Below are 19,515 nucleotides of genomic sequence, written 5' to 3'. Positions count from 1 at the left end.
CTTTTGTCGGGGGGTACAAAGGCAAGCCCCTCCCTAGCTGCTGACCCGGGGCTTTCAGCATGGCCCCTTGCCAGGGGAGGCTTTAAAAGGGTGGGGGCGCGTGGCTCCTCTCACTCTCACGGCAGGACATCCCCAAGGGCATCAAAGCAAGGTGAGTCCCTGTCCCTCGCCCAGCCAGCACAGCCAGGGCAGCACAGCCAGGGTACAGCGGCCCCCCGTATCCACACTCACAAAAAAAAAAAAAACATCCCCAAACACTGGAGCCTCCAGGGCCCACAGGCCGCCGCTGCACCCAGTGGGTGAGATCAACAGTGGTGATCTCAGTAGCAGCAGAGCGGAAATGGGCAGAAAATAAGATAAAGCGGTGGATCGGGTGGGAGAAAGAAGTCTAGATGAAGCTCTGGCTTCTTTGACCCTCTTCATTTTTGTGCAGGAACTATAAATAGACTCTTGTGCTTTTAGTCTGGGAATTATTGATTCAGGCTGATTCCAGTATCCAGGATTTTATGTTGCTCCTCTGAAATACACACATTTAGTTGCTGTTGCACAATAAGTAAAGTTGTTGGCTGTTGCATGCTTTTACTGCCTGTTGATTCGTGAATTTCTTCTTCTTTCTTGCATGTTTAGCTAACCTCTCAGAGAAGCTGTCCTGTTGTCACTGTCATCTCTGTACTGACGATCCATTTTAACCATCTTATGCTTCCCCTCCCCTCACTTCCAGACAAGATGACTCACCACTGCACCAAGTTCTCCGGCCACTGGAAGGTGAGTCTGCAGATGGGAACACAGATTTGAACATCACCTGACTGGAGGGCCTTTTAACCTAAAGGTTTTCCCTGAGATGTGACTATTAACACAGCTCTTCACTGAGCGAGCTGCCATTTCTTTCCTAGCAGAGAGCAGAATAAATGTAGACAGTAATAGGACTCTATAAGAACTACATTTTAATATCACATGTGTGCTTTTAAACAATCACAACTAACTCAACTTTATAACTTTAAACTAAACTTATATCATAGTATTTTTTTTGGTGTTTATATGTGGTTCTGTGTCCATATGCTGCCTTGACACGCCTGCATTTCCCCCCCCCCCACCGTCAGATCATTGTCTTCGACGAGGAGTGCTTCCAGGGCCGTCGCCATGAGTTCACCTCTGAGTGCTGCAACGTGATGGAGTTCGGCTTCGAGACTGTGCGCTCCCTCAGGGTGGAGAGCGGAGCGTGAGTGAACTGACACTCGCATAAAGAAACAAGCAGACTTTTACATCCACAGACAGGAGAATGACAAGAGACGGGCAGGCTTTGACAGAGCGATCGTTATTAACTCTTGTCTCTTGCTCGTCCACAGCTGGGTGGGTTACGAGCACGCCTCCTACCAGGGACAGCAGTTTGTGCTGGAGAGGGGAGAGTACCCCCAGTGTGATGCCTTCGGTGGCAGCAATGCCTATCACATTGAGAGGATGACCTCCTTCAGACCTATTGCCTGCGCTGTGAGTTAAACACCTTCTGTTTTGTCCTTTAGCCTCGGGAATGTCGACATTGTGTTTGTGGGATTATCGCTGTGGATTTAACTGACAGGAGAACTTGTGTGTATTGTTTGTTCGTTTGTTTTTCTTCTCCCCCTCCTCTGCAGAACCACAGAGAGTGTCGTATGACTATCTACGAGCGTGAGAACTTCCTGGGCCGTAAGGGTGAGCTTAGCGACGATTATCCCTCCCTCCAGGCCATGGGCTGGTGCAACAATGAAGTTGGCTCTCTCAGGATCCAGTCTGGAGCGTGAGTGTCCTTTCTTTCAATATTTGTGTTTCGCATACCCCCCCCCCCCGCCTTCAGCAGTTCAGAAATAATGCTGGTTAGACTTTCACAACAACAATCTTTTGCAACAGTTCATCTGTACTTCCTTCTCCTTATCTCTCTCTCACTCTGTGTGATTTCCCCACAGATTTGTGTGCTACCAGTACCCTGGTTATCGTGGATACCAGTATATCATGGAGTGTGATCGTCACTGTGGGGAGTTCAAACACTTCAGGGAGTTTGGCTCCCACTGCCAGACCCCTCAGATCCAGTCCATCCGCCGTATTCAGCAGTAACAACTTACTCCAAAGCCTTTTTCCCATGTGACCCTTTACCTCTGACCCCTCCTGACTCCCAGTGCTGAATAAAATGTCTTTCTTAAACCTTACTGACTTCCTACCTGTGTTTCTGCTTATCTAACACACAATCCACACTCTTTTTACACAATGTTATGGTGAATAGCTTGTCAAGCTGACTAAAATATGTGAAGTAAATGGGATCAAAGATTAGCAAGTAACACATTTTGTCAAACTTAAAAGCTGAAACGAGTCAATTATTTACAAATCGCTAATCATTTAAGTTGACTATGAAGCAAAAATGTCAAACATTATCTGATTCTAGCTTCTCAAATGTCAAAATGTGCCTTATTCTTCGGCTTTATATTATTTTAAATTTAAAAACTTTTTTGAGCTGTTGGTTTGGACAAAACAAGACATTTGAAGGTATCACTTTGGGCATTATTCATAATTTCCTAGAGGTCTATAGACTAAATGATTCATCAATTAATGTAAAAAAAACTAACAAACAATAGATTAAAAGAAAATAATCATTAGTTGCACCTGTAGATAAAGTAAACATTTTATTTTATTTATTTTTAAAGAGCATTTGAGCCGTTTTCTGTTTTGTTTGGGCCAGAGGTTCTCAAACTATTTCACTTGTGAATCCTAAAAACAAAGAATCAATCAATCAAATCAAAAAAGTGTCCCCCCCTTGTTTTGTGGTTTAAAGTCCTTCAGAAGTAAAATTATCTAGAAAGAAGAAAGCAGACAAGTTTTTTCTTTCTCTTAATCATCTTGTGATCCCGATCCAATATTATTATTAATAAAGTGTTTTACTGTTTTCACTGTGGTGTATTTATATTTATTATTAATCAATCTGCTTAATATTTTCTTTATCAACTGATTAAATGTGTCTGTTATAATTTCCCAGAGCCCAGCGTGATGAGTTGAACCGAACAGTCCAAACCCAAACACATTCAGCCTGCTATCATACAGGACAAAGAAAATCCCCACATTTGTTTTTTTTACTTTAAATCATTACTAGATTAATTGATTATCAAATTATTATTATTATTTCAGCTGAGATTATTACCTATAAGTAAATGGTTTGCCACGTGTTTTCCCATGCAGTCAAGGCATAAAATATCCCTGTTTTTGATGCATGGTGCAGAGGCCTATTAGGGGCCTGTCCATTGCAGTGTGTTAGGAGCATTACCTCTGCTGTCCAGGAAACGGCACTGTGTTTCCACCAAACCAACACATCCAGCTCACTTAAGCATCCTATAGGGTAATAATAATTATCAGAGGCTGCAGCTTCGTGAACACTTAGCTTCAATGTGAAAAACAACTTTGTTAATATACTGACATAGGAATACAGGGATGGTGAGGCCTGTGTGTGTGTGTGTGTGTGTGTGTGTGTGTGTGTGTGTGTGTGTGTGTGTGTGTGCTAAATGCGCTACAGTGAGGTTATAGCTTTCACTTACCCGATTCATAAAGGCCTAAATGTGTTGTTCTTGCTTTCCCAATTAACCCCCACTCTGGGTTATTTCCTGTCTACAGGCTGGTCGGTGCAGTAGCCTATAAATCACCACTGACAAAGAAAATAAAGGGGTGTCCTAATTATGAAGCTGTGACAATAAGTAATATAAATGAAGCTCAACGGGATTTATTTCTAATTCAAATATAAATAAATATTGTAAAATGCAAATAAAACAATCACTTTCCTCTAAAAAAAAACACCTATCGGCCATGTGGTCCGGATCCAGCCACCAGTGGACCCGCTCCGGGTTTTACAAGCCTCTCCCCCGCCGCAGTGGGAGGAAGTTGGACCACAAAGCAAGCAGTGCAACTGTTCTCACAAAAAAAATTACAGAAAAATATACCGAAGCGGGACTTCAAGTAAGCATGTGCCATATTGGAGCTGGGAAACGAACAGCTTGATCGAGAGGAGCGGATCGGCTGGCCCACACCCGGGAGGCAGCGGACGGACACTTTAGCTTCAGCTCTCAACTAGCCGAGCGTGCAGCTCGGGTAGCCCGGCAGGCAGGAGTCGCTTGTGGGCAGGCGGAGTAGCGACGACCCGCTCGGTTTTTATTTCAGATATCGACCACTTGTGCGGTCGGTTTGCGAGGGAGGCCTACCAGCACAGCGCCGTATGAGGTGTTTCACATTACCTAGCGTGGTCAGAGGTGTCGTTGGCCAAGTTGCCCGATCTGTTAGCCACAGTTTACGGCGAAGAGGAAAAGTTAGCGTTTAACAAGCGAAGTACGGCGGAGCTCCATCTCCCCTCCTCCTCCTCCTTCAGCAGCCCGCAGCCAGCAGCTCTGCGCTGGGTTTCCCCGACCGTCTTCAACGCTCGGGGTACCTCAACAAGCAGCTGGATTATCTTGTGTGATTCTGCCTTTAGTTTTGAACCCACTTGGCTCCATAAGACTTGTGTGTTTCCTTATTATTTCTCTCCCCCGGAAACGCTGCAAGACTTCCCCAGTTAACCAGTTTGCACGCAGCCGTTAGCTTCACGTTATTAAGTAAATCTCTGAAACCGAGCCAGTGTTTCTGTTTCAGTCCGCCAGCTAACTGCTCCGTTTGCTGCTGGCAACAGGGGACTTTTTATTATTTTATTTTAAGGGTGTTCATCTGCTTGACTGAAATGATCCAAAACTAGATGTATCGATCGATGAACCACTCACTCGCACACCTTATTCGATAGTTAGCCTCCTGGCTAGCGGGTTTTCGTTTTGCTAGCTAGCGTGGTGGCTAACTAACTAGCAGCAGACGAGCCCAAATGTCGGTGTTGGCAGCAGCAGGAGGCTAAAACAAGTTAGCTGTCGGAGGATTTGGCTTGTGATTAGCTGATAACAGCCTACTGGATTTTGGTGCTAAACCTCTTAAAGGGTGTTTAAACGCATCTTTTCAGGCGACTTTCTTTTTTTTTTTGTGTGTGTGTGTGTGATTGATGAGCCGTTGGGGAACATTTCAGCCTTTTACAGGAAGCCAAGCAGCAGCAACATAAACAACACTGGTGTGTAGATTTATTTTTTATTTTTTAAGGGATGCACATTATGAGTCCTGGCTCGTATTTAACCTGTGTTTTTTTGTGGTTTTATTGACGGCCTGAGAGACTTGTGATTTGTGATATTTACCATCCTGATGATACACATTTCGACCTGTCTCCGGGTGTCCTCCCTCCTGAATCTCCCTTCTGTTTTCCGGACTCACTTGATTGTTTGAGACCCTTTTTTTTTTCTGCTGTCAAAGCATCTAAAGAGCCAGTCACGTATTTTTTTTATTTTATTTTTATTACTAGACTCATTTGTCTTTTTCTCGACAGCACAGTGTTTACATATTTTTTTTTTTTTTTTTTAACGAAACCTGGAGACAAGCCCAGTCGTTTGGACACATTTCCATTAAGAGGACCAGGGAAGTCCTGCGGGATTTGACAGCATTTGCCTCCAGATCCAGCATCTGGTTGCATCTACCTGTCTGTGTGAGACAAATGACAGAGCTGTAAAGAAAGTACTGGCCTCAAAACGAGAAATCATCAGTCTGTATTTGTTTTTTTTCTTCCACCCCCTTTTCCTCACAACAAAAAAAAAAAACCCTGCATCTCTTGCACTAAATTGGATTACCAGGACGGGGATCTAGCGGGCCTTGGTGACTCTGTATTTCTCGCGCAACCTGTCACCCAATGTCTTCCCTCTTGAATTTCCCTTTTTCTGTCACAAGGATGGCAGTTTGAGGCGAAGTGAACAAGACTACTACAGCAAACCCGGAGACAACGACGCCTCTCCGGTCCATGGTCAGCCCCGCCGTCCTGTCACGCACCTTCATGTTGGTCTCATCTGGTGGAGGAGGACGACATTGCTTTTCTTTTTTTTAACAAATCCCCTGAAACAAAACCCATCACCAGCCCCGGTTATCTTATTGATTTTTGGATCGTCCCAGGGTCGAAAGATGGCGGACCTCGAAGCAGTGCTCGCCGATGTCAGTTATTTGATGGCGATGGAGAAGAGCAAATCTACTCCAGCGGCCCGGGCGAGCAAGAAAATCATCCTCCCGGAGCCCAGGTAATAACCCCATTTACTAAGAGCTTACATGTTCTGCTGTGGCCCCGAGCTCGTGTTTGTTTGCCCGTCTAATGGATGCATGTGTTGTGCATGCTGTGCAGCCATATAGGGAGATGGAGGCGTGCTTCCTCTCTAACCTGTGACTTACTGTAGATGCTAAGTGGTATGAGACTGTGGAGCTCCTTTGTTTTTTGCCAGTTCAGGTTTCTGCAAACATGCAGCAGCTCACTGGCTGCATGATGTCACCAAAAACAACCATGCTGATGACTAAAATCTGCATGCCTTTTTATACACCTGTAACTTAGCAAGAAGTTAAACCTGATGTTGGACTCTCTCATGCAGCCAGGTGATGCAGCTGCAGTCATTTTATTTCAGACAATACAAAGTGTTACCCTTTCCTTGCTGTCTGTATCAAACATGCTTCATTTGCTCCCAGGCTTGCTGGGCTGACAACCGTAGCATGATGTGCAGCACATTTATCAAGGCTGCTGAGTCTCGTCTCAGTATGTGCGGCTCTTGATCTTAAAACCTCTGCACATGCTGTTTGCAAGAACCCAGAGTGAGCAGGCCATCACGCAAGACTACAGCTGAAATCTGATTTAAATAATACACATAATTGCACATCCGTGTATCCCTGCTACGCAGCGTGGCTTGAATGTGTCCCTTCAGGCCAGGGGTTTTGGGGCATGTGTAGCAAGCAACTTGATTAAAGAGGATGTGGTTTAATATTTGGTTATTGAGATAGCTGCTTCTCATACGAGGTTTTGTAAATTTGCGTGTTTGGTTGTAGTCAAACGATAAGCATTGTGTGAAGGAAGAGCAGCTTTCTGTAGAGCAGATCTTAGGCGGCAGTTGGCACCGCTGTCAGATTTAATTTGTGTTTGCAGTTATCGCCTTGTACTTCAAAATTAATAATCACAAACTGAAAACCATTATTGACAGTGTGTGTATGTGTGTGTGTGTGTGGCTTTTCACGGTAACTTCCCAGTGTCTGATGTGGGATAAACCACCATTATATTTAAACAAACAGTGATGTTGCCTGTCAGCTGTTCAGTTACTTTACTGGCTTGTCTTGGCAGATCAGCAGAAAGCAGTGATGCAGACAGTGCGTTACACACAGTAATGAATATGAAGCCTGTTGATTTTTTTCCAACTGTAATGATTTAATTAAAGGATATTGTATAAAAGCTAATTAAATGCACTTGCTTGGATCAATTGTCATTCCATATATTAGAGTTTAAAATGATAAAGAGCCAGTCATTACCTCCTGTACTTCCTTTTTCCATTAATCCATTATGAAAAGCAGAGATGCTTTGCCCTCTTGATGGCTTTAAGAAAATCTATTTCACCTCCAGTGTACAGGCAAACAGCTGATTATGTCATCCGTCATTATAAACTGCGAGGGTTACTATAAAAACTATTCACTCCAAAACATGATCATTTGATAGCTGGAGGTTTCTTCAGCGCTTTGAGATAATTTCACAAACCACAACAGCAGTTCCCCCATATTTTTTTGCCCATTTGCTTCACATCACATTCACTTTACGTTACTGCTGAGCATTTGTGAAATTTTTTTTTTTGAAAGCTGGTAAATGTGGGTTTCCTTCCTTCAGGCAGTTATTGGGTTTCGGTTCACGTCAGTATGGTATTTAAATTAACTTGCAGAAACCTGACGCTTGCTTGAGACCGTCAAACCAGCACATTAAACGTTCTGTCACGTTGCATTTTTGTCAAGTCAGATAAAATGTGTGCGTATGATTTACATGAAGGTAAATATGACCGGCATCATGCCTCCTTAATGCAGACACACAATTCACAGTTACTCTTGACAGTGTGGAGGGAAAAAGGCTGACTGAAGGGTTGGACAAAAATTCTGGTAGGATATTTTTTCACCAGAGACGGACTGAGTTTCAAAACAAGGATGTGGTGGCAGGTCCGTTGGTTCAGACACATTTTCTCTGAAGGAGGACTAGTGGGTGTATTTAGATTCTTAAAGGAATACTTCACTGAAAACTTGCATCCCTTTGTATGGGGTTGGGTATTGAGAACCGGTTCCAAGTTGTATCCAAAATCAAATTACCAAGAACCCTGGATTCTAAAAGACCCGTGTGTTTGGATTCTGCTCGTCGGTTCCCGACTTTCTGCATATTTCAGCTCCTGACTGAACTGCAGTGAGCATTTTACACTCCATCAAAGTGTCTCTTATCTGCCAGGAGCTGCTACGCCGACCTAACGTCACCTCGTTTGTTACGTCAACAAAGCACGAAGAAGAGAGTCCTTCTGTTTCCAGTCCTGGACCGTGGCCGACCGCAGCAAACGCTCCAGAGTTTAGCTTAGCTTCACTAAAAACAAAAGAGAATGACGCAGCAAAATGCAGCAGCTGCAGTAAGGAGGTTTGGTGCGAGGGAGGAAGCAGCTCCAACATGACGAAGCGTTTCCTTCAACACGGCGTGAATCTGAAGGAACGCGCCGTGTTCAACGTGTCGCGCTCTCCCAGCTACAATGACGCCCCAGATCCAGCTAACGCTAACAGCAGCAACGTCTGAGCTGACGTTCAGCTTTTATACTGAAGGGAAACCAACGATGCTGCAAATGATTCAATATATTTTTCTAAGAGACGAGTCCCCAGAGACGCCCCTCTAGGACAGAGACTCCTTTCACTTTAGCCATGAAGGGGAAGATGAGCGAGGAGGGAGAGGATGAAGTTCAGCGAGACAAGATCTGTGGTGAAGGAACCAGAACTGAGATTCAATAAGACCGGATTCAATAAGTAGAATCTGTATCGATAAAGATTGAAACGATACCCAAACCTACCCTTGCACGATCGAAAGTTCGCTCTTAGAAGCTGGTAGCTTGCTCCATCAGAGTTGCACTTGCTTCCATTGGTTGCAAGTGACCGCCATTAGCAGCTAACAATGCTAATGTCAAACCGAAGCTGTATATTTGTAGTATAGAATATCATAGTAGAAATGAATAAACTGCCATTGTCTGGGTGAAGCTAAAAGCCTTCCATGACTGCCCCCCGTTTTCACTTGCAAACAAGTTACTACAAATAAAAAATAGGGTAACCACAGAAAAAAGAACTGTGAGCTTAAAGGAAAATAAACGATACAGCGAACCAGTTCATACAGTTTAATATATGCCTTCCGTTTTTTGTTCTTAGCACAAAAGTGTAACCTGTTGTTACACTTGTTGCCTTGTTGGACCCTGATGTCATTATCAAAACTGCAGCGTGTAATGTTGTCGTATAGATAGTAACATTGACCTCGGCACAGGTTATAAAAACATATTTCCCTCAAGCGCTGAAGAATTCCTCCGATTTAATGAGAACAGTTCAGAGTTTTTAATTGCAGCGAGACCAGAAACTGTGAGGCCGTGGTGGACGGGGACCTGTAGGCAGCGTGAAAGGGGTCAGGTGATCTTTTGGTTGCATCTGGGAAACAGTAATTCAGCTGATGTGAGGTGGAAACCTATAGATCTGTTATCGACGGTCTTTAGCTTTGTTAGCATTTAGCAAAACGATGACATCTCAATCTGGTACAGGGAAGCAGATTTTCTTCATTGTCTGCTGGCGTAGCAATCAGTAAACAATTTTGTTCATGAACAGCTTCTAAAATGCACATTTCCGTGATGAAAGCTTTAAACCCGTATTTATATTTTTAATCTTACACTGAATAAGCAAAAGTAAATATTTTAATATCACAAAATGGCCAAACTAAAAAAGCTTAAACACAATAATTCTGTGCATCTGCAAGTTTTTATTCAGGACAAATTAGATAAAACTAAACATGCAGGGCGCCTAGAGCTAACTTAAACCATATTACATTAACCAAAAGGCAATACATCAAGTAGAGGAAGTAGTTGGAGTGATAATTATGGTTTCAATTTAAGAATATGCACATATTACACATCTGCAAGCGGTATAATCAACATTAAACTGATGTAAGTGCAAAGCTCTTCTAACTTTTCTAATGTTCAAATGATAGCTTATTAAAACATGAATTTAAAAAGTAAAAGACAGGATGAGGCTGGTGTTGTTCAACATCTTATGATTGATTCTCAAACCGAAACCAACACTGTGTTGGTCTCTCTCTCACTGCTCTCTGACTTCCTGTCTGTGGCTTTCAGCTCCGAGCCCATTGGTTCATGCTGAAGACGTAAATCTTTTAAAAACACAAATATATAGTTTCGTGTTGAAAAATACTCAGTAATTTCATAAAACAGCTGCTCACTGTAGTTTCTATGAAATGAACAGATGTGCTCTGGTGAGGATTTGGTGCAGCAGGACGGTGTCTGTGGGACTGAGTCAGAATAAGTTCATTAAGAATAGCCTAAATGTTGACAGTCACAGTGTTCTTTGTTTACAGGATAAACAAAGAAGCACTTGAACTAACCGCTCCATCAACATCGTGTTTTACTCCTGGAGAGCCGGTATTGATCAGCTCCATGTTGTTGGTGTACGCACTCTCCTTCACATACGGCGTAAAGCTGTCAGGACTCATTTAGGCCGTGTGTTTGCAGCCATTGAGCACCTAATCAGGATCACGTTGTTTCACAGTCAAGATTCAAAGACTTTATTGTCAGTCTGACCGTGTAGCTACTTGTACAGGACAGAATGAGAGAGCGTTTCTCAGGGGCTGTGCTATCATTCAAACATGAAACAATAAATAGTAGGGTTGAACGATTAATTGAGCCTCTAACCGATGTAATTTTTCCTTGAAAGGGTGTTAATGTTAACTCCACTGCTCTTATAACAGCACCTGACAGGTAGATGTCCTTTTTTTGATGAACAAGGAGAGGAAGCTCACCAAGCGTTCAGTGTTAAGCTCGCATTTTAGTAGCAGCGGTCATAATTCAGCAGTGGCGATGTGTTGAATATAGGGGAGCCGTGTCTCTGTTATGTGCATGTAAACATTACCTTATTAGTTAACATTTAGATAATGGGTTTTTGACATCTGTGAATTGGAAAAAAATAAACCCAGTAGGGCTGAACGATTTGGGGGAAAAAATCTAATTGCGATATTTCTGCCAGATTCCGATTTGCGATTTTTATTTTATTTTATTGAAGTTCTGCCAAAGGTCAATATTCACTGCCAGTCTAATTTTGACTGAAGTCGCGTCAAGCAGCACAGAGTAGCTGAACCGGGCAGGAAGTCAGACACAGAACGGCAGAGAGAATCTGGTCGATTTTCAAAATAAAACAGCCCTTGCCGACTCCCGATCGTACATCAACAATAAACACAGTTAAAACAGACAAAAAAAACAATTTAACTACATAGTTACTTAACCATAGTAGAAGCAAGAAAAGCAAGAACAACTGAACAAGTCAGCAAAATCAGGCAGGGGAAACGCTCTTATTCTGCCTGCAGAGAGCGGAGCGGGCTCACACAGCTGTTATCTGTAGTTGAAGTACACAGAATAACAAATTAACAACATGACACCAACGTAGAGTAGCTAAACGCTCTGCTTAAACATTTCCGTGTGAGTTAACGCCGGACAAAACCGTGTCACAGCCGCTGCCTGTGTCGGTTTGGCTGGCGCCATTAACACGTTTTCCTCTAGTTTTATTTGTTGTTGTAAAACTGACACTCCCTGCACCCGCTCTGATTGGTGAGTCGGACCGTAACACAATTATTCGTCCAATTGTCCCGCCCTAAGAAATGGATAAATTAAAAGTCCAACTCCATAAAGAATAAACCTTTTGTAAAATGCCTGGTGGCGCACAAGAGTGTCCGATTTTAAAGGGATGTCATTAATATAGCAGCAGGGACGCACACACATGCACATGCGCACACACACCATGCTAACTGAGTTCCCCATCAGATGTTCATGAATCCAGGTTGAGAAACATTGATGCTGGAAGTTAATCCAATTATTGGCAAGCATGTGCCAGCGAGGTGCTGACGCTGTACATTCCAGCTAAAGTCAATACCGAGCCTTCTGACTGATTAGCACATCATCAAGCAGGAAGTAGGAGGCAGTCAGTGAAATCAAACCCCGCACGCGAAGTTAAAATAGGTTTGAGGTTTTTCTATGTGAATAAACCGCAATAAGCACAGTGTACAGCTTTCTGTGAATGTGGTTAAGTGATTTTATGTTAGATATGAGCTTAATGATGCCTCGCTCACCATAATGCAGCAGCTGCACAGAGGAAAGTCTCAGCTAATGGACTTGTAAAAGCACTATTAGGCGGCAAAGCAAGACTCGCTGTAATGTGAAAATGTACCTAAAACATGTCACTTAGGTCATTATTATCATAATAATGTGTTGCATTATGGATGTTTTTTTCGGTATTGTGCTTGAGTGCTTCAGAGGTATTACTTTTAAATTCGGATTGTAAAACATCTGAGAGGGAAAACTAGTGAAATCGCAGAACTTGATAAAGTCTGTAGAGATTGTGTGCAAACTGACAAACCTCTATGTGCGCAGGGTTTCGGCAGGAGCAGTTGTGCATGTGTGAATGTTTCAGCCGCATGCTTGTGGGGTGGCAGTTAAATGTGGCACTTTGGAGATAGTGTGGTGCTGCCACATTCTCGGCGGGCCGAGGCTGTGTCCTCTGGCAGCGAGGTGAGACTTTGACAGCAATACTGGAGGCTGTTGAGATGAGAGGCTGGTTGAAGGGGGGGGGTGGAGGGCGATTGGACGACCCGCTGTTACAGTGAAATCCATTTCAGAGACGAGACAAAGTCATCCAGAAGGTGGGGATGCAAGTGAAAACAGACGCTTTGTTAGTTTCAGATGCCAGTCAGTTTGACCAAGAGTTGTGGCTTGAAACGTGCCGTAGAATCTTAATTTTCAGGTTCATACTTGTAGTTGGATCTAGAGAAAAAACACCACTGGCTGTAGAGCTGGGTGAAATGGATAAAAATGTTATCATGATGAAAAATTTCATGTCATTCGATATCGATAATTATCAGGATAAATGTCAAATCATACTTGATGCCAAACAAGTGGATCACTTAAAAAATCCGAGGTCTCATTCATTCAAAACAAATGTGCGCAAGTAAAATTAAGTAGAATCTTTTTTTAGTCCCTTTTCCTAAACAAAATAAATATCTTAAAAATGAAGAGCTGATTTGTTCATGATTCAGACAAATTAAGTCAGACATTTATTGAACATTTGTTATATTGTTATTGAGGAAAATTATGTCGCGATGGTTATCATTGTTTTATTGCCCATCCCTAACTGTCCGTTCCCCCCTCCCTGAAAGCCCACTTGCTTCTGATTGGCAAGCTTCCCCGAGTGCATCAGAGGGACGGGGCTTAGCTTCACCGCACCGCATCTAGGTCTACTTTGTGAGACTAGGCCTCACCGATTTACTGTACAAAAACACAACAATATAACTTGATTCACTGGATCAGATCTGATGGAGAAAATATTGTCTGTTTATTTTATTTTTTTTGCAGATTTGTTGTGGGTTGCTTTTATTCATTAAACCCTTGTGCAAGAAGTTAAGTCTACATTGGTCTCTAATTTGTTAATGTTAAGTTCTAACTTGTCTGTAATTATAGCCATTAATACAGAAGAAATACGGTAGGTTGCAATCTTAGAAAAGTTACGAGATTTACGGGGAAATATTTAGACGGGATGACACCGGGATAGAACAGTAAATACGGGATAGTCCCGGAAAAAACGAGAGGGTTGACATGTATGCGTTAACTACTGCTAACTGTAACTTTATCTGACATCTGATAACAGTAACTGTTGTAAACATTAATGTTGCTGCGTTTAGAAACAACATTTAGCTGTATTTAAAATATTAAATTAAAAAGTTAATAAATCACAAAATTGAGGCAGAGCAGCCGGACATCAGAGGGAAAACCAGAAAATATTTCCCTTTCCTCCAGCTCCATATGCTCATATGACCTCTTCTCTGGAACCTGGGCTGGTTTATGTAAAGTTTGGGGGAATATTAAGGATCCGAGATGCTACACAACATCTAGCGTTTGTTTGCATTCTCCATGTTTTTCCGTGGTCTTTTGCATGCACAAGATTTACATATGAAGGAGGAAACGATGTAGGTGAAGGCTCACAGTATGTCAGTTCCTTGTACTGAGCTCTTATTTGCTATATTATTAACTATGCCAAAGTAAATACAGTTTTCCATTCTATCTCCCCTTTTTAAGCATAAAATATCTGTCTGCACAACGTCCCTGCTCCCAACTGTCACCATAAAATGAATGGCAGGATCAAAGCTGTAGTTAGTAACCTTCATTTTGTACATTTAGCCCGACTACAAAATGAAACAGCTGTCTGGTAAACATGCAACGCAAGCTGGTGTCTGTACGTTGACACCGTTTGAATTGCACACATTATGTTTGTCGCGATGTTTAAAAGATAATTTAAGTCAAGAAAGTCGCACTTTGTCGTTAGTATAATACATAATTAGAAAGACCACAAAGTCGTGTGACTATTTCTCTCAATGACTGAAGCTAAAGTCAAACAGATTTCATGTGTAGATGATGCGATAAAAGACGTTGGATTTGTGCGTGGAACATGGCAAGTTACCTTGCTAGTTGCAAGCAAGCAAATGGATGTTAGCTTAGCATTACAGCGCTAACATGTTGGTGCTGTATATTGTGTGAGACGTGAGATGTAGCGTTGCTTTAAAGTTTTACAATCAACTTTATTTTAAACCTTTTAAATAAACAAAACATCACGTGTGTAATTCAGGACACATTTCAAACGTTATCACTTAATAATTTGTACATCACCGTGGACTGTTTTACATATATTTTTTTTAAATAAGGTCACATGGTGGTCCACCGGAAGTATAATAAAAATAAAAAAAAAATCATATTTATAAATCAAAACTGACATGAGTCCCGTCCTGCGGATCCCGTTGACTTTTTTCCTGTCCTTTCCCACTCCTATGATTAATAGGGAAATGGACTCCCTTCGCGAAAACATATCAGCCCCTAAACCACACGGCAGTTAGTAATAAAAATAATGGCACGTTGGAATCACTAAATATGAATTGACCACCCACACAGATGGAGAGTACAATAATAATTTTTAAAAAAAGCGGCACAGTTGAGCTCCGGTAAAAAAGAACAACTTTTAATCGCCCTGTTTTTCATCAGTGTGATTTATAATTGTAATTTCTTCAGCGTAATTGGAAACAAAATTAGTCTGTCGATTCTCATAACATTTTAATATTATTCTGTAGCTCTCGCGGGCTGTTCGGTTTATTTATTTCCCCCCACACCCTTGGAAGGAGCAGTGACTCATTACAAGATGGGCCCATTTAACCGGTCTGACACTTGAAGCACATATATCCAAGTTTCCAAAGAGCACGCCATTGTCATACTTGAGTCATCGCAACTTTCTGAGTTTCCTGCTGTTTCAGCTCATCTGTCAGGACTTGCTGACTTATTTGTGTATATTTGTTTGCAGAACTTGCAGCAGTTTTGATTGCTGATTACAAAATAGATAGCAGTGCTATTATTATTGAGGTTATCAGGGGGCTGCACTTGTTCTGCTGGAAACATCAAATCACCATTTTTTAGTGGCAGCTTTTTATTATATTTGCCTCTTCACCTCAAGAGACAGACATCCCAGGCAGTTGATGCCCATCGGAGGTATTCAAGCATTTCATTTTGAATATTATGTGTGAATTAGGACAGCCAGTGATTATTTTTGTAACTGCATAATGTGGCTGGGGAATGAATGTGGACGGTGCCATTGAGTCACACAAGGTGCTAAATCCCAAAACTAACATTGTTACAACCACTGGCACTTTTCAGCCAACACCGAAATGGCATTGTTTATCTTGAAGAGCTTTTATTTTACCTCCTGACGACACACACACTGGAGTATGTCGGGTTTTAACAAGGTACCTAAAGTGAAACTAAAACCTCAAACTCATTTTAGTCCCCTCTGTGAATTAATAGGAAAATATTGCTTGGGTTGAAAATTGCTCCACACCCCCTATACCTCGCTGCAGTGCAGTAGCCAGAAAAACAGGTTTCAACGTCAAACTAGTTTTCCTGGTAAAAAGAGTGATTGCACGTCCGGAGGCTTAAATAAGCTGCTCGGGTCGTGTTTGCATGGTGAGCTTTCTGAAGAGATACTGACACAGAAAAACACAAATACAACGCTGCTCTTTGTCCAATCAGGGAGGCCGAAAAGCCACGAAGTGACGATTTTAAAGGCCAGGTTGAGTTCAAAATCAAATGTATCCGGTCCGGACTTTGGCACTTGGTGCTGTGTGGTACGTTATCAACACAGTCCAATTACCTGCCCACAGACCCAGCTATAGAAATGTCAGTGACATCCTGTTAATATGTTAAATATTTACATGTGTAGACTTCCTGTAGTGTTAAATAGTCACCAACACAGTGTTGTCACAGCTTCAGTGTGGAGATCAGCAGCTCCTGTGGCTTTCTAAACTCTGAAGTTCTTTATTTGTCATTTGCACAACAAGTCAAACACCTTTTGTGGAGTTTAAATCCTCGGTAACTGATTATTTTAATTTTATCTCAATGGGTCTTTTGTCCTGGTGCTTTATATATATATATATATATATATATATATATATATATATATATATATATATATTTTTTTATTTATATAGCAATTTTCAAAATCCGTGTTACAAAGTGCTTTCACAAGGGCAGAAAATAAAACACACAGGTCGTAAAACCATCAGGTTTAAAAACAAGAGACGGTTAAAACAGGAAAACCTTTCTAAGGAATTAAAATTCAGCTAAAAAAAAATTAAGTAAACTAAAATCAGGAAAGTCTCCTTTAAAAGTGTTTTAAGAAGGGAGTTAACGATCATGCAAGTAAAAAAAAAAAATATATATATATATGAGATAAAAATAGTGCAGAAGTTTTTTAACGATGACCGAAAACAAGAGAGAAAGCATCTGAGTTAACCTATTTCAGAATTACGCCACATGTAGCTTGACCTTTTACTTCTGCACTGAAAGTCCGTGGTGAGACCTCAGCACCGTGGCACACTCATATATACTGTGTGTGTCACTATGAGTGTGTGAGGGTTTAAGCCGTTTCCACCCGCCTGCAGCTCAGCGTTGTTGAGATATTCCAAATGTTAAAAACAAGCTAAATAGAAAGCTGTCTGTGTGGAGCACAGACTCGTCTGTAGTCTTAAAAACGAAGTAACAAACCAGCCGCTCCTCCTCCTACCTGGTAACGTTACCTGCAGCCAGCGAGAGAGGAGGAGGAGGGACTGAGACAGACTGATGTTATTCTTTCTAAACGTCACTCACTACTTGTGATGTCAGATAAAGTTACTGAGTAACTTTATCTGACATCTGATAACAGTAGCTGTTGTAAACATTAATGTTGCTGCGTTTAGAAACAACATTTAGCTGTATTTAAAATATTAAATTAAAAAGTTAATATGTACACTTTAACACGTTTGTTTATTTATCACAAGTGATATGTCATCTCAATATATAACATTATTGCACAATGAATATTTTCCTCATACCGTGCAGGCCTACCTCATGCCTGCACGTTGGGTCTGGTCTTACCAAATAACCATCACTAAATAATAGTAAAGTATCGATAAAGAATCAGATCGTTAAGCAGTCTCAAGAAGGGTATCAGTGTCAATAAAAATTAACGATCCCCATCCCTAGTCACCTAGGAGGCAGCAGAAGACCAAACTAGTGTGGGTAGGTTGTGTTGGCGAGGTAAGCAGGTCGTCGTCTAAGCGTGCTGGTCCTTGCTGAAGCAGGTGTAATGGAGGCAGAGTTATGGAACCACCGCCAGAAGCAAAGTCTTTAAACGGACCTTGTCTGTCTGCAGCCCAGGACAGAGCGGTGACAGGACACTTCAGAAGATCTTATATTTCCCGACTCCTCCACTGCATCACCTCGTGGCCACTGACGCTCCCAGTGTCCCTTTCTTTCGGCGTCCACGGCGAGCGAGTTTCAGCTGAGCAGCATCTGCTTTTAAATCCGTACAGCTGCGATGCCGCTTCGTCAAACTGCAGCCCAAATACTGAGGCTTCAGGGAGAACAGAGACGGAGCTCTCTCTTTCTACTTCTGTTTTTTTAGATGGGGGGTAAAAATTAATGTCGTCGTAAGCTTCGGAGACGTGGCGTGTAAGGCTGCAACTAATTTCATTATTGATTAATCGTTTGGTCTGTGAAACATTAGAAAATATTTTAAAATGCTCATTACAGTCGCTTACACCCCGCGGCGCGTGCTGTCCAGTCAACAACCCCAAAATATTTAATTTACTGGAATGTAAGCCTCAAGAAAAGAAGCCGGAACAGCCAATTTTTGCTTTTCAAACTAGTTTCTGGTCGACGGATAGATTTCTGCAGCTCCAGTGGAGCGTGAGGAAATGCCGAACATTTTGTAAAGATTTTTAATAATAATAAATATTGGACCATGATCAAGTGATAGTATGATCAGCTGGAAAGATAAATCACTAACTGACTGAAGAAATTGGGTTTAGTGTTGAGTTGAGCGACGGCTGACAGACATCACGACATCAAGCGTGCGTCGTGATCCGTATTTTTCCACCAACGAGCCGTTATCACAGCAGCAGGTGAGCCTGTTAATGACATCTGCACCCTGTGTGTTCACAGCTGCTTTACCTGCACCGTGACTTGTAACGTCATAGGCCACCAAGTTTTTAACTAAGTTTATGCGCATGCACATGAGACAACCACGCCCAGCAGGGGTGAGGCACCTTCTGTAGTGATGCATTATCATTGCACTGGAGCAAGTGTTGGGCGACAGGGTGTGTGTGTGTGTGTCAGAAATAGGCTGCCAGTCTTGCAGTGCATTTTATGCCTCCGACACCACAACGTAGCGCTGCTGGAGATGATAACAGTGTCGGGACTATTGCACTAAATTTTCCTTTCCAGTAAAATCAGACACATTTTTTTTTTCCCCCAAACCTGCAGCAGAAACCTTTTTCCTGTCAGTGGTTGGAGGGGTGAAGGTGTTATTGCTGTAGTTTCATATTTGAATGATGGCACATGGGAGCGTGTTTAACAGAGACTCTCTGCACTAATTGTTTCATCTCTATCGGCTTCTGTTCATAATACAGCAAATGGAAAACCAGCATTAGTGCTCCATTCATTCACTTGTAACACATTTTCAGCATCGTGGCCGTCCCCTCTAGGTAATTTTGCCTTATTTATCACTGCGTGCCAGCAGTCATTCTGTCACTCAGACTGTCACAGCAGGGAGCCTCTTTGTTTTCTGCTCTGCTCCGGTCATCTGCTCCCGTAAGCTAATGCTGCTGCTTGTTTCTTGGGTGTAATACAGCGCCGAACTCTGCCGAACATTATTTAGAGCGACTGGCGCGTGTTTTCACAGCAGAAACATTGTGGTTGAGGTTGTAAAAATCATATATTTCAATGCCACCAACAAGCCACCATTTCCTAT

At 42.2% G+C, this 19,515-nt stretch overlaps 2 protein-coding genes across 4 annotated transcripts in view; both read left to right on the top strand.

Moving 5' to 3' along the window:
• The first annotated feature begins 19 nt into the window (after positions 1-19).
• cryba4 (crystallin, beta A4) lies at positions 20-2,180 on the top strand. 2 transcript variants are annotated; one of them, XM_038734147.1, is made up of 6 exons: positions 20-151; positions 722-765; positions 1,101-1,219; positions 1,347-1,488; positions 1,632-1,774; positions 1,941-2,180. In XM_038734147.1, the coding sequence occupies exons 2-6, from the start codon at positions 727-729 to the stop codon at positions 2,086-2,088; spliced, it is 591 nt and encodes a 196-aa protein (XP_038590075.1). In that variant the 5' UTR covers positions 20-151; positions 722-726; the 3' UTR covers positions 2,089-2,180. The 2 variants fall into 2 exon arrangements, with proteins under 2 accessions (XP_038590075.1, XP_038590074.1); XM_038734146.1 differs by lacking the exon at positions 20-151 and having other exon boundaries at positions 646-765.
• Positions 2,181-3,891: 1,711 nt separating this feature from the next.
• Positions 3,892-19,515, top strand: part of grk3 (G protein-coupled receptor kinase 3) — a 77,017-nt gene continuing 61,393 nt past the window's right edge. Inside the window, exon 1 of one of the 2 annotated variants that reach the window (XM_038734140.1) lies at positions 3,892-6,137. In XM_038734140.1, the coding sequence (XP_038590068.1) occupies positions 6,025-6,137 (113 nt within the window). In that variant the 5' untranslated portion in view covers positions 3,892-6,024. The remainder of the gene's footprint in view (positions 6,138-19,515) is intronic. The other variant, XM_038734141.1, reaches the window with a different exon arrangement.

The sequence above is a fragment of the Micropterus salmoides genome, unplaced genomic scaffold (assembly GCF_014851395.1).
Source record: "Micropterus salmoides isolate LMB-PRFRI ecotype aquatic unplaced genomic scaffold, ASM1485139v1 Ms_hic_scaffold_20, whole genome shotgun sequence".
Classification (NCBI taxonomy): domain Eukaryota; kingdom Metazoa; phylum Chordata; class Actinopteri; order Centrarchiformes; family Centrarchidae; genus Micropterus; species Micropterus salmoides.
The sequence above is the reverse complement of the archived record's forward strand: the minus strand, read 5'-3'. Positions and strand labels throughout refer to the sequence as shown.